General features: G+C 37.2%; 1 protein-coding gene across 6 annotated transcripts in view; it reads right to left on the bottom strand.

Annotated features, from left to right (window-relative positions):
• Positions 1–1126: 1126 nt before the first annotated feature.
• LOC138713323 (gastrin-releasing peptide receptor-like) overlaps positions 1127–12705 on the bottom strand; it is a 43663-nt gene continuing 32084 nt past the window's right edge. For all 6 annotated transcript variants that reach the window (XM_069845350.1, XM_069845334.1, XM_069845325.1 and 3 more), the window contains one exon: positions 1127–12548. In XM_069845350.1, the coding sequence (XP_069701451.1) occupies positions 11502–12548 (1047 nt within the window). In that variant the 3' untranslated portion in view covers positions 1127–11501. The remainder of the gene's footprint in view (positions 12549–12705) is intronic.

Raw genomic sequence — 12705 nt, 5'->3', positions numbered from 1 at the left:
GCTGAATTACAGTGTGTTTGATTTATTATCATAGTAGCTACGACATGATAATGTTTAACGGTGTGGCAAATAGATTCCTCGTATGGCAGCTAGGCAACGAAAGAACAAAAATGGCGAATGATACTACCTACCTAGACTTTATAGAGCCTTCACTTCCTAAAACGTAAGCAAAGAGGAGGAGTCACGCCGGGAATAACAGCGTCGCGAGTATAGCTTCATATGAATGAATGACAGTGAAGTACCTACCATTAGTAAAAAAAAAAAAAAATAACTAAAAAAGAAAAATTTTGTTTGGCACATGGCTTCTTTTGTTATTGTAAATCTGTTGATGGAGGTGAATAAATCACACAATCCATACGTTTTTACCTTATTAAATGGAGAATTCATTACATATTATTTTATTAAAAAAAGAAGAGTGACAGAAATCTATACCAAAAAATTAAGTTGTAGAAACTTTATCACAGACAAAAATAGTTGCTTTACAATTGATACTTTCTCATTGTGGTTCGGAAGGAAAGCAAAATACAGAGTTTTTAGCAAAGAAGGGAACCACAATCTAATAAATATAGGCTGATCATAAGTAATACCTTCAGACAAAAAGGGGATGAGTTATATTCTTAAAAGAAATTCATTAAAATGTTTTGTTTTGCTTTTATTAAATAAGTATACAAGTTTAATTAATTTTTAAATGATACTTTGCATTTCAAAGCTTTTATCATCCAGTTTGCTGTCAACAAATCTGAAAGTTAGAATTTATAAAACTTATATTACCGGTTGTTCTGTATAGTTGTGAACCTTGGACTCTCACTTTGAGAGAGGAACATAGGTTAAGGGTGTTTGAGAATAAGGTGCTTCGGAAAATATTTGGGGCTAAGAGGGATGAAGTTACAGGAGAATGGAGAAAGTTACACAACACAGAACTGCACGCATTGTATTCTCCACCTGACATAATTAGGAACATTAAATCCAGCATGTATGGGCGAATTCAGAAATGCATATAGAGTGTTAGTTGGGAGGCTGGAGGGAAAAAGACCTTTGGGGAGGTCGAGACGTAGATGGGAAGATAATATTAAGATGGATTTGAGGGAGACGGGATATGATGATAGTGACTGGATTGATCTTGCTCAGGATAGGGACCAATGGCGGGCTTATGTGAGGGCGGCAATGAACCTGCGGGTTACTTAAAAGCCAGTAAGTAAATAAGAATTACAAGATGTGTTTATGATGGAGTTATATAAACTAATATACATTGTATTACATATATATATATATATATATATATATATATATATATATATAAAACTAAACACAAATATTTACACACAGAATAATAAATTTTACAGGAGAAAGAGTTCGTCCAAAGGGCTGGATTCGGGAAGAGTACTTAAAATGCTCATTGCATTTCCGCGTTGAATAGCAATACTTAAGCGGTGACGCAGATAAGTGGTTAGGAGGTATGACAGCAATGAGGATGGATTGTTATCTGTGTTGGTTCTGTCATTGCAGACAAACACCCATCCCAAATAGAGCTTATCTTTACGAAACTGTAGTTTAGGCACAAAGTACTGTATTATGTAGACAGGAGGAAAATATTTGAATAGGAATAAAGGTCAGAAGTATCATAAATTGATAACGTTCTCTGTATGGCTATGTAGGGAATAAAATTGTCACGATCTTCCCCTACATTGAGATGCTGCCAGAAACAAAGAATAACAAATCACTATAAATAAGAAATAAATACTTTCAGGATAAAAATCTTTTGATATGTCTGTATTGTAATGCACTGTTGTAGCTCCCCACTTTTTACAACTATAACACTTGATAGGTTCAAGATGTAATACTACGGAAACTTACCATTTCCCTAGTAATTCGTTCTGGACCTCTCGCATATTACAATATGTCGGTAATTTTGTCAAATGTTTTTATATATATATATATATATATATATATATATATATATATATATATATATAATTTGAACTGGTAATGGAAATTACGGGAAAACGGCTGAACGGATTTTAATAAATGCCCCCTCATTTTGAAGCTTGGAACTCAAAGTTTTTCCGAAAAATAGTTTTCAGTGAAATGTCAATTTTTCAACATAATTTTCCTATATTCCAAAATCCATCTGCCGTCAGTTTTGAGAACTAGCTAATTGCATTTCAGAATAAAACAAAACACACACTACAGTAAACAATATTACACGAAGGCCATGATCTGCAAGAATGCTGACACTTAGAGCTCAAATTAAATTGGTTACTAAAAATAATTTACAGGTTCGATTCTGTGGTGTGTAATTTTCTGGGTACAGCTGTGTATTGGATATTAAAAAGTACAAAACTTGAGGTGGTTTGATGACATTATTACCATTAGAAATGAAATATTATTGTAGTTCGTGCCATGATGTGACTATTATACATATTAATGCTATACTGATGATATGAAAGTGAAACGTTTTGGGGTTATATAAGTATATGTAGAATTTGATTTCTATATTTTACTGAGTGGCGGCTATATAGTATATGTTATGTTATGTTTTTTTTATTTAACGACGCTCGCAACTGCAGAGGTTATATCAGTGTCGCCGGATGTGCCGGAATTTTGTCCCGCAGGAGTTCTTTTACATGCCAGTAAATCTACTGACATGAGCCTGTCGCATTTAAGCACACTTAAATGCCATCGACCTGGCCCAGGATCGAACCCGCAACCTTGGGCATAGAAGGCCAGCGCTATACCAACGTGCCAACGAGGTCGACTATAGTATATGTTACTGAAAGCTATAAAACTTACGTAAGATAATATTATTAAAAATCAAATATTTTTATAGTTATTAATCAAGTGGGGTTGGGTCTTTTTCATATATTTAATGGCGGTGTGGTGTAGATATTTATGTGTGTGGTTCTCTTCAGTATTGGCTCGAGAGAGAGTATCTTTCATTATTATGGAAGCAAATAACTTTCAGAATGTCTGGTATTCTTCATTGAAAATAAATCTGAAAAATGTTTATTTGAATATCTAATGAACTTAGTTTGCAGCATTTGCTGCACAAGCCACTAGTTTTATATAATTGGCGCTGTGAAAGAAACTCCATGGCCTCCTATACTGTGACCACATAGCCATGGCAGAAAAACAACTGAAAACGTATATAGTTCACATTACACATTTTTCGGCGCAGTGTGTGGACAATGCTCACTTGTCTCGCTCGCGCATTTCTCGGCGCACATTTCACATTACACATCTCTCGGTATAGTGTGTAACCGGCCTAAACGATCATATAAGGATGGTGGGGTTTTGCGAATTCATTGCAGCTGATGAAAAGTGAAAAGAGATGGAACAGCCTGCTGATGCAGTCTGAGAAAAAGGATGCAGAAATGCAAGAAATCTTGAAGACTATGGTGGCCACTGGCAGAAAATGTAGGAAATAGTTGTAGAAAATATGGAATGTACTGGCATTTAAAGGCGCAGCTTTTAAGGAGGCACTCCATTAAAGATGACAACTTTTTTCCTGATCATTTTTTCAACCAAATTTTGAGAGCATGTTTACTATATAAGGGACTAAGAAAATAAATGCAAATTTTGAACTCCTAAATGTTACTGGCTTTTAATATGTAATTTTTTTTTTATTATTTTTTTTTTTTAAGAAATACAGTCAACTCCGGATATAGTGAACCTCTGTGGACTTGAATATTTCGTTCACTATATCCAAAGTGTTTCTCCTCTAACCTTAAATGATAGAAATGAATGAAATTGTGAACAAGAAAATAAAATAGTAGCCTATACAGTAATTAAAATATTTCATTTTTGTGGAATGGATTACACTCTATACTGTTACTCACAGTTGCTTTACTTAAACTATGCTGTCGAATCACATCCGCTTGTGAAAGACCACGTTCAATGTCACTTATAATATTTGCCTTAGCTTCCAAAGAAAACACTTTACACTTCGACATTTTTATACATTATATTCACTTCTGGAACACTAGATCAGGTAGAAATGACAAACGCTGTTATAGTGTGACTGTGTACTCAGCGTTGGAATTTCCCGGGTGACTTAATGGAAACTGGGAGAGGGTTGATGGAGTTTGAAAGCCATCGGAATTACCTTCATGTGAGCTCTGGACATAATGTCCATTCCCTTTTAATAAAAGAAGGCAATTTCATTTTCCGTTGTTTGGATGCTATCCGTCATAATGGAAATGTTTCTGAGAACAAAAGGCAACCTTTTGACAGTAGAGGATTAGAAATAACAGTAGAGTAGTGTGCCTGAGAACAGAATGGCAACCCTTCGACGGTGAAGTGACGCAAGGTCGTCACGCGTTGCCTGGATTTATAGTACAGCTCATTGTCTAGGAATCACTAATCCTACCTTTGTCCTTTGACTAAAGGAGTAAGAAACTTAGAATGGTGTTCTCAACACATTCTTTCAATTTTATACAAGAAGATCTGACTTAAAATAAGAATTTGTCAGGATACAAGGTTCACTATAAACGGAAATATTAATGTACTTTTTAATATATGCGGGTCGGGACCAACGATTTAGGTTCACTATAGCCGAATGTTCACTATATCCAGAGTTGACTGTATTTTAAAACCCAAGTTTCTAGTAGAAGATCTCAACTTTTAAGCTTCCTTTTTTATTACATTCACAAGACATAGAGAAACATTTCTATGCATTCATTTTATGAAATATCTAATTTATTCACTTTAATTTTTTTAATTGAAAATGTTATTTTTTCTATAATTCATGTAAAAAATATTAATAAAATAAACTAGCAGCATTTTTTTACAAAATAATTAAATAGAAACATGCTTGCAGTAAAAATTTCATCCATATTGATTAATATTTGACATAAAAGAAGTTGGTGTTGAATCAAGAAAAATAAACTTAGGAAAAATGGATTTGAAAGTAAAATGAATATTTAATGTAACACATACCTATTAAAAGTCTCCTCAGTTTCAATCATCTAGTAACTTCAGGGAGCCAACTTTAGAACAATTGTAATCATAAATTTGTAGAAAAGAATTCTTTGATGATAAAAAAAAAATTTGACAGCTCTTTAAATGCTACTTTCACTTAACAGCATTAATTAAAAAAAATTAAACATATTGTGACAGCGACGTGAGATTCGAACTCACGACCAGCGTCCCGCGAGAGAGCATATCGCGCGGGCTTCACGGGGAAAGGGGAAAGGGGCCTACACGCGAGGGGAGGCTGCGCGCGCAGCTGCTACTTAACGCAGTGAATGTGGAACGACCTTCCCGACTATTCCAGAAATCCGTCGAAGTGGAAGACTCGCGAATTTTCGAGGCTACGTCGCTGTGGTTATAAATTACGGTCGCGGAGGAACGACAGCAGTTTTCAGTTATTCAGTCAGTGAGTAAGCCAGAGCAAGCAAGCCAGACTTGTGTGCCGGAGTTCGACTCGAGTGTGCGTCCGCATCTGCGTCAGCATCCGAAGGCCTGAGTTCGAGTGCAGTGGACCGCAGTTGGAGGGACCTGAGTTCGAGTGCAGTGGACCGCAGTTGGAGGGACCCGAGTTCGAGTACAGTGAACTGTCTGAAGGTCTGTGGTTCGAGATACTGTGAACTCGAGTGACTGAGATAGAAGAACTGTGAACTGAGAACGGGTAGTTCTGATTTGTAAATAGTGCTTTGTAAATATTAGTTAAGATTAACAGTTCATTGTTGTGCGTAATAGTCCAAGCAAATTGTCATTGTCGTCGGTGGAGTGCTATAACGAATACTTTGTTGAGTGAAGATCCAATTGTTGACGAGAGCGTTTAAGGTGAATTGTAGAAAGGAATTATTGTTGTGACGAATAAATTACATTGTTGTTACTAATAAAATTCACAATATTTGTATTCAGAATTGAACTAAATCCATTTGGGGTTTGACAAAATACATTCTAAAGCAGTGAAATAGCCATTAAAATTGTGATGGTGTCGTGTATAGTTCCTGGGGTAGCTCAGTCGGTACAGCATTCGTGCACTAAGCGAAGGGCTCTGGAATCGATACCCGGCCCCGGAACAATTTTTCCCTTGAAATTATTCCAGCTTGCTTCATAGTGAGCTTCCACCTGAAAGCCAGATTTGGAAGCCAGTAAAATTGTTTTGGAACATTTTCATGATTTTCAGTTGTCTCCTCTTAAGAATCCATATATACAGAGCGTTCGCCTACGGGTGGGGCCAGGAAAGCGGCAAGTACTGATACGCCGCTTTGTGCGCGCAGTTGTTGAGACACGCTCGACAATCAAGGACATCAAGGTCGACAAGTTATCAGTTGTGAGCCAGATGTTGCAGTATTTAACACGTACAGTGCAGTTTCTTGACGCAGTTGCTTAGAGTTTTTATGTATGATGCATATGTGAAAACAGAGTCATGTAGAGAGGTGCGTAGGCAATTTGAAGTGAAATATCCGGGTGCTCCCATTCAGGGTAGAGAAACTGTTAGACGTCTTGTTAACAAATTAAGGACAACAGGGTCGATAAATGCTACAATTCTTAAGCGAAAACGAAGAGTATTGACGGGAGAGAAAAAATTGATGAAATCAGTGCATCATTTACACGCTCTCCTAATAAATCTCTAAGACGTGTTTCACAGGAAGTTAGTGTTTCAAAAACATCAGTCTTTACTGCTGCTAAACTTTTAAAATTAAAACCCTACAGAGCATAGTATAGAAAGCGGAAGCTTACGGATAGACGATTCCCGCAAGCGACACCGCAGGCAGGCCGCTTTCCTGGCCCCACCCGTAGGCGAACGCTCTGTATATAGAGTTGGTTATTTAACGACGCTGTATCAATTCATATAATATTCAGATCTTTATAAATTATATTTTGTGATACAATAATACATGTACTTAATATGTATAACTAGGCACTTGGGTTGAACACAGTTATGGAGATACGTTAAATGCAATGTAACTATTTCATTTCACCACTGTTTTAAAATCACAATTATGGGAGGACCCTACCGAGTTTTTAGCCCTAAAATATTCCCCAAACCAAAATTGAGAGTTTGGCATAAAATCACACCCCTACCCTTACATCACACGGGAATATGTTCATTTTTCGCGCTCGGCCATTTTTAAAGGGACCAGAGCGCCATTTAAATGACATATGTGCTGCCCTTCAGGTCGTTCATTGATGTTACAGTGGCTTTTCTCCAAGTAACACTTTTTACAATGGAAAATGCTACAGATGATTCAGTTTTGCTATGATCTTAAAAATTTACATATAAAAGGTGATTCACGAAGATTGTGCCGTACTCTAGGATCTGATTTCTGACATCATTGTGATTAAAAAAGTTCATATAAACATAAGTAATATTTTTAAAATTGAATGAATTACATGCGATAGGTTTGGAAGTAAATCCCGAAAAGACAAAGTATATGATTATGTCTCGTGACCAGAATATTGTACGAAATGGAAATATAAAAACTGGAGATTTATTCTTCGAAGAGGTGGAAAAATTCAAATACCTGGTAGCAACAGTAACAAATATAAATGACACTCGGGAGGAAATTAAACGCAGAATAAATATGGGAAATGCCTGTTATTATTCGGTAGAGAAGCTTTTCTCATCTAGTCTGTTGTCAAAAAATCTGAAAGTTAGAATTTATAAAACAGTAATATTACCGATTGTTTTGTATGGTTGTGAAACTTGGACTCTCACTTTGAGAGGAACAGAGATTAAAGGTGTTTGAGAATAAGGTTCCTAGGAAAACATTTGGGGCTAAGAGGGATGAAGTTACAGGAGAATGGAGAAAATTACACAACGTAGAACTTCACGCATTGTATTCTTCTTCTGACATAATTAGGAACATTAAATCCAGACGTTTGAGACGGGCAGGGCATGTAGCACGTATGGGCGAATCCAGAAATGCATATAGAGTGTTAGTTGGGAGGCCGGAGGGAAAAAGACCTTTGGGGAGGCCGAGACGTAGATGGGAGGATAATATTCAAATGGATTTGAGGGAAGTGGGATATGATGGTAGAGACTGGATTAATCTTGCACAGGATATGGACCAAAGGCGGGCTTATGTGAGGGCGGCAATGAACCTTCGGGTTCCTTAAAAGCCATTTGTAAGTAAGTAAGAATGAATTATGCCCTCCTGAATGTCAAACATAAACATGAAAATTATGAAGATTCAGGCACTTAAATTATTTACAAGAATGGTACTGAGTGTACTGCAAATTAATTAAATAACATTCATGTTATTACTTACCTGAAAAATCTGTGTTAAACCCGGTTTTCAAAGACCTTCTGCAGCAATACATGAAGTCGCCCGATTGTGAACTACGCGCGCCGTATTCCCCAACTTCCGTTGTTCGGATGCTATACTGGGTGTTCATTTCAAAGTGTGTCATGACGTCACTGTTATGAGGCAGCGTTTTGAAGCGAGTTTCAGCTTTTATGTCAGACAAGTTGCCTATTAAACAAGACGTTCAGTCCGAATTTTTTTTTTATTTTATTGGGTTATTTTACGACGCTGTATCAACACCTAGGTTATTTAGCGTCTGAATGAAATGAAGGTGATAATGCCGGTGAAATGAGTCCGGGGTCCAGCACCGAAAGTTACCCAGCATTTGCTCGTATTGGGTTGAGGGAAAACCCCGGAAAAAACCTCAACCAGGTAACTTGCCCCAACCGGGATTCGAACCCGGTTTCACGGCCAGACGCGCTGACCGTTACTCCACAGGTGTGGACCAATCTGAACTTGAGAACGTGTACGGTATAACTTGAACGTCGTAGCAACAGATGGCGGTCTGTAAAGTCTGTGTGCTACCATAACCTCTTTCGAACTGTGTTTTGCGCGGACAAGTCGTACGCAGGGTATTTGTTATCATCGGTTGCGTACGGCAACATTCGACAACACAAATGAAACGTGTTCCTGTCAGTGAAGCTTTATAGTTTATAGTGGCAGTGCAAAGTATTTGAACAGTGAAATGTTTTTGAAGTGTTAATGAAATCAGGATAGAATCAGTGAAATGTGTCGTAGTTCCAGTGCAGTGAGTGAGTTGACAGCGAACTGAGTGTAATTTGAAAGGTACTTGTGCAGATATGAACATATCATACTTGTGGGTTTTAGTTCGATCTTAGTTTTAAGATACAAATTAGATTTATTTCAAATGTTATTTTAACTGATCGTTTCATTTCATTTAGTATATTCCCTGTTGTTGTTGTTGTTATTATTATTATTATTATTAGTATTAATTATTAGTATTTTTATTAATTGTATTTTAATTAATAAGTTTATTATTGTCATTATTGAGTGTAATTAGTTACCACTGCCACCGGGTATATACCCACTGCAGTGTGAATAAACGCATACAAATCAAATGCTCCGTGTCCATGTTGACCGTCGAAGTTAATGTCAACAAATACGTAACTAATCGTCTTAACCCGCTCCACATATCCCGACAGTAAGAAAAAAACTCACCTCAGTACGTGTTTCCAAACAGTTCACATTCCTGCCACTACAGGCGTTACCGTACGTATCGGTAAATACTCTTCAGAATGAACGCCGTACTTGCTAGGCAACTTCTCTGGCACATAGGTAATACGCCTCTGCGGAAGTGTAGGAAGATTGAATTCTCTAGGCTCATCGATTAACCACATGACGGCATACAGCGAGCCATGACACACTTTGAACTGAACACGCAGTATAAGATACGTTGTACCGGTGTTGCGTTATCTCTAACCCTGATCCTGACGTCACAAGACTTTGTGTCACTGCTATCAGCTGTACTGTAACATACAGCTCCAGACGTCCAGATAGAAGTTCACAAGCATGCGTGTTACGGAAGGAAGAACTGTGATTTTATCCAAAAGTATTCAAAATCGGACCCATGTATACATGAATTTTTTCTTCATTCTGATGTCAGGAATCAGATCCTAGAGATGGCGCAATTTTCGTGAATCACCCTGTATATGTTGTATATAAACTGTAATATGGATATAAAGAAATAAGCATTATTTCCAAAAATATTTTATGTCAAAGTCTGAAAAAACGGAAAATAATAATTTAAAAAGTTCTTATCGTATCTATATAGGCCCTATATAATACGTGGACAACGAATTAGGAATTAAATATATTGTATATTATTGCTTTATTAAAATTTGTACTTAGATTTTCATATATCAAACTTAAAAGCTCTGTGGTGGCAAATAACTAAATTACAATCATAATTATATGAAAAGGAATGTTGCATATTCATTTTTTGACTGCCTCTGTAGTCTGGTGGCTTAAGATATGGATGTCCTGCGTTCGATTCTTGGGGAATTTTCGCTCAAGAAGAAAAGGTCCTTGGTGTCTAGAGACGGCCCTAGATCATATAATTATACCCAGTTTGCTCGGCCTTATAGACTTTGACGGTAACAACTTTTGTCAGGTGTACTATGCTGCCATCTAGTTGTTACAGAAGGAGTTACGTTATAATTCCCATTTAAATTGCATTAGCGACTGTATTGCTATCTCGTGTTCGTTTACGGCGCACAGGTGGCGATCCTAGCGGTTGTTGTCTTCTAAGTGCTATAGATTTTAACATAGGGATGAGCAATCTGTTATATGATCTAGGATTCAGCCTAGAAATTTTTATGATTGCAAGTCCTCCAGATTTTTAACTAACCTGTCCTCAAATAAAATTCAATACATCAGGACTGTCATTGGACAGAAATCTGGACATATGTTTCAACGTCTCATTGTTGACAATTAACGCCATCTGTGAGCTCAATCAGGAAACGCTAAGAAATGCTAGAGGGTTAACAATGAATTTTTATATTAATTTCTACATTCATGTCGTAGATACAGTGTGTTTAGATATTCTTGAAAATTTGTAAAAGAAAATTTTTAGTTAGTTATTTAACGACGTTGTATCAACTACTACATTATTTAGCGTCGATGGGATAGGTGATAGCGAAATGTTATTTGGCGAGATGATGCCGTAGATTCGCCATAGGTTACCTGATATTCGCCTTACAGTGGGGAAACCTCGGAAAAAATCCAACCAGGTAATCAGTCCAAGCGGGAACCGAACACGTGCCCAAGCGCAACTCCGGATCGGCAGGCTAATGCCTTAACCGACTGAGCTACGCCGGTGGCTAAAATAACATTACAATAGGAGATTCCTAATTCGTTGTCCAATCACTGTATACTTTTTTTTACATTAAAACTACAAAAAAAAAAATCATTGTAGATCTTATTTATATACCTCATCTTAAAAAAAGTTTAAAAGTGATAAGTAAAAAAATTAAGACACTTTGAACTTCTTATTTTTTTTAAATTTGAGTAAATCCAAAAGTATGATTCATATCACTTCAGTTTTGAGTGTATTTCTTTTAACCATCCAAATTAGCACTTAAAATATGGTGAAATTTGGTAAAACACTTTCAGCTCACTAGGGTACCCCCTTAAGTGCACAGCTAGATTGCTGTTATTGAAAAAAGTTTATGGTCTCACTGTCTTCAGTATATAAAAGTATATAACGAGTCTCAAAAATGTAACTTATTTTGGTGATGACGGCACACTCAGAATTATCTGATTTGTCCGGTTTTGATCCCCGGTCAGAACTGATGCAGTGTTCTTTACACATGTAGTATTGTTTCCTTTTTCATTTTTGGAGGAGCATTTCTGAGTTGCATGTTTTTCTAGACTTTTATATGTAGCGAAAAACATGACAACTGGAATCCAACAGGCTGTGGAATACAGCGGAAAATACGTTGCAAAGTCCAGGAAAGTAGATAAAAGCTGAAACTGGTTTGTCCAGGCATATAGTATCCATGCATAGAACGGAACGTAATTTATAAAGATAACAATTGAAAGCCATAAAACAAGTCTTCCTTCTTGAGAATGCTTTGTAGAATTCCTGCTAGGAACCTTGTAATTGTGGTATTCTGTCATTACGTAGAAAACCAGCGTCAGAATCAACGGCAGAAAACAGAAAACCAGACTGTGAAAAATCGCAGAGCTGTTGATATCTTCGTATTTTCTCCTTTGTATAGCTGAATATGTTTCTGAAAATATTGCTGAAGGAGCTGCATACATTACAGCCAAAACCCATATAAGGGAAGTCTGGGTAATTGCAGATATCTTCGGAATACGGCGTTTAGACTTGGCAATAACTGCAGATTCTTGTATGTAGTAAATAGGATCAGAGTTAGGGACAGACTCGTAAAGACTGTCTGGATGTTTCAGTTTAAAGTATCTCAGAACGCTGAAAATGGCCAGCGAGTAAATTTGAAGGCTGGTTGCGATGTCCCTGGAGATCCAGAAGACCGTGTACCAGCTGTAGCCGAGATCCCAGTGTGGGGAGAAGTGTTGTAGGTAGTTGAAGGGTAGGCACATCATGGCTATTATGTTTCCTGCAACCAGGTTGATGAGGCAAGGGTCCCTGGTGTGCTTGTGTAAGATGAAGGTGGACAACGTGTCTGCATTGCCGAAGGATCCAACCACGCAAGCCAACAGCCACGTCAGGGGATGGTCGTACAGGCTACCATCATGGTACCAGTATCCATGTATAATGACTCTGCTGTCATATAGATCTTCCCGCATCTGTGAAATAACGGGACAGAATTAACAGAGACACGCTAATGAAGCCAGCACGCTATCACTAACTGGTTCGCTGGCACAGTATACCCTCACTTTTCATCCACAGAAACAATAACTAGAGCTCTGAAATACTTAACAAGAACTAAAACTAAAGATAAAC

Source organism: Periplaneta americana, chromosome 2, assembly GCF_040183065.1.
Source record: "Periplaneta americana isolate PAMFEO1 chromosome 2, P.americana_PAMFEO1_priV1, whole genome shotgun sequence".
In the NCBI taxonomy this organism is placed as follows: domain Eukaryota; kingdom Metazoa; phylum Arthropoda; class Insecta; order Blattodea; family Blattidae; genus Periplaneta; species Periplaneta americana.
This window is presented reverse-complemented; position numbering and strand designations above follow the sequence as displayed.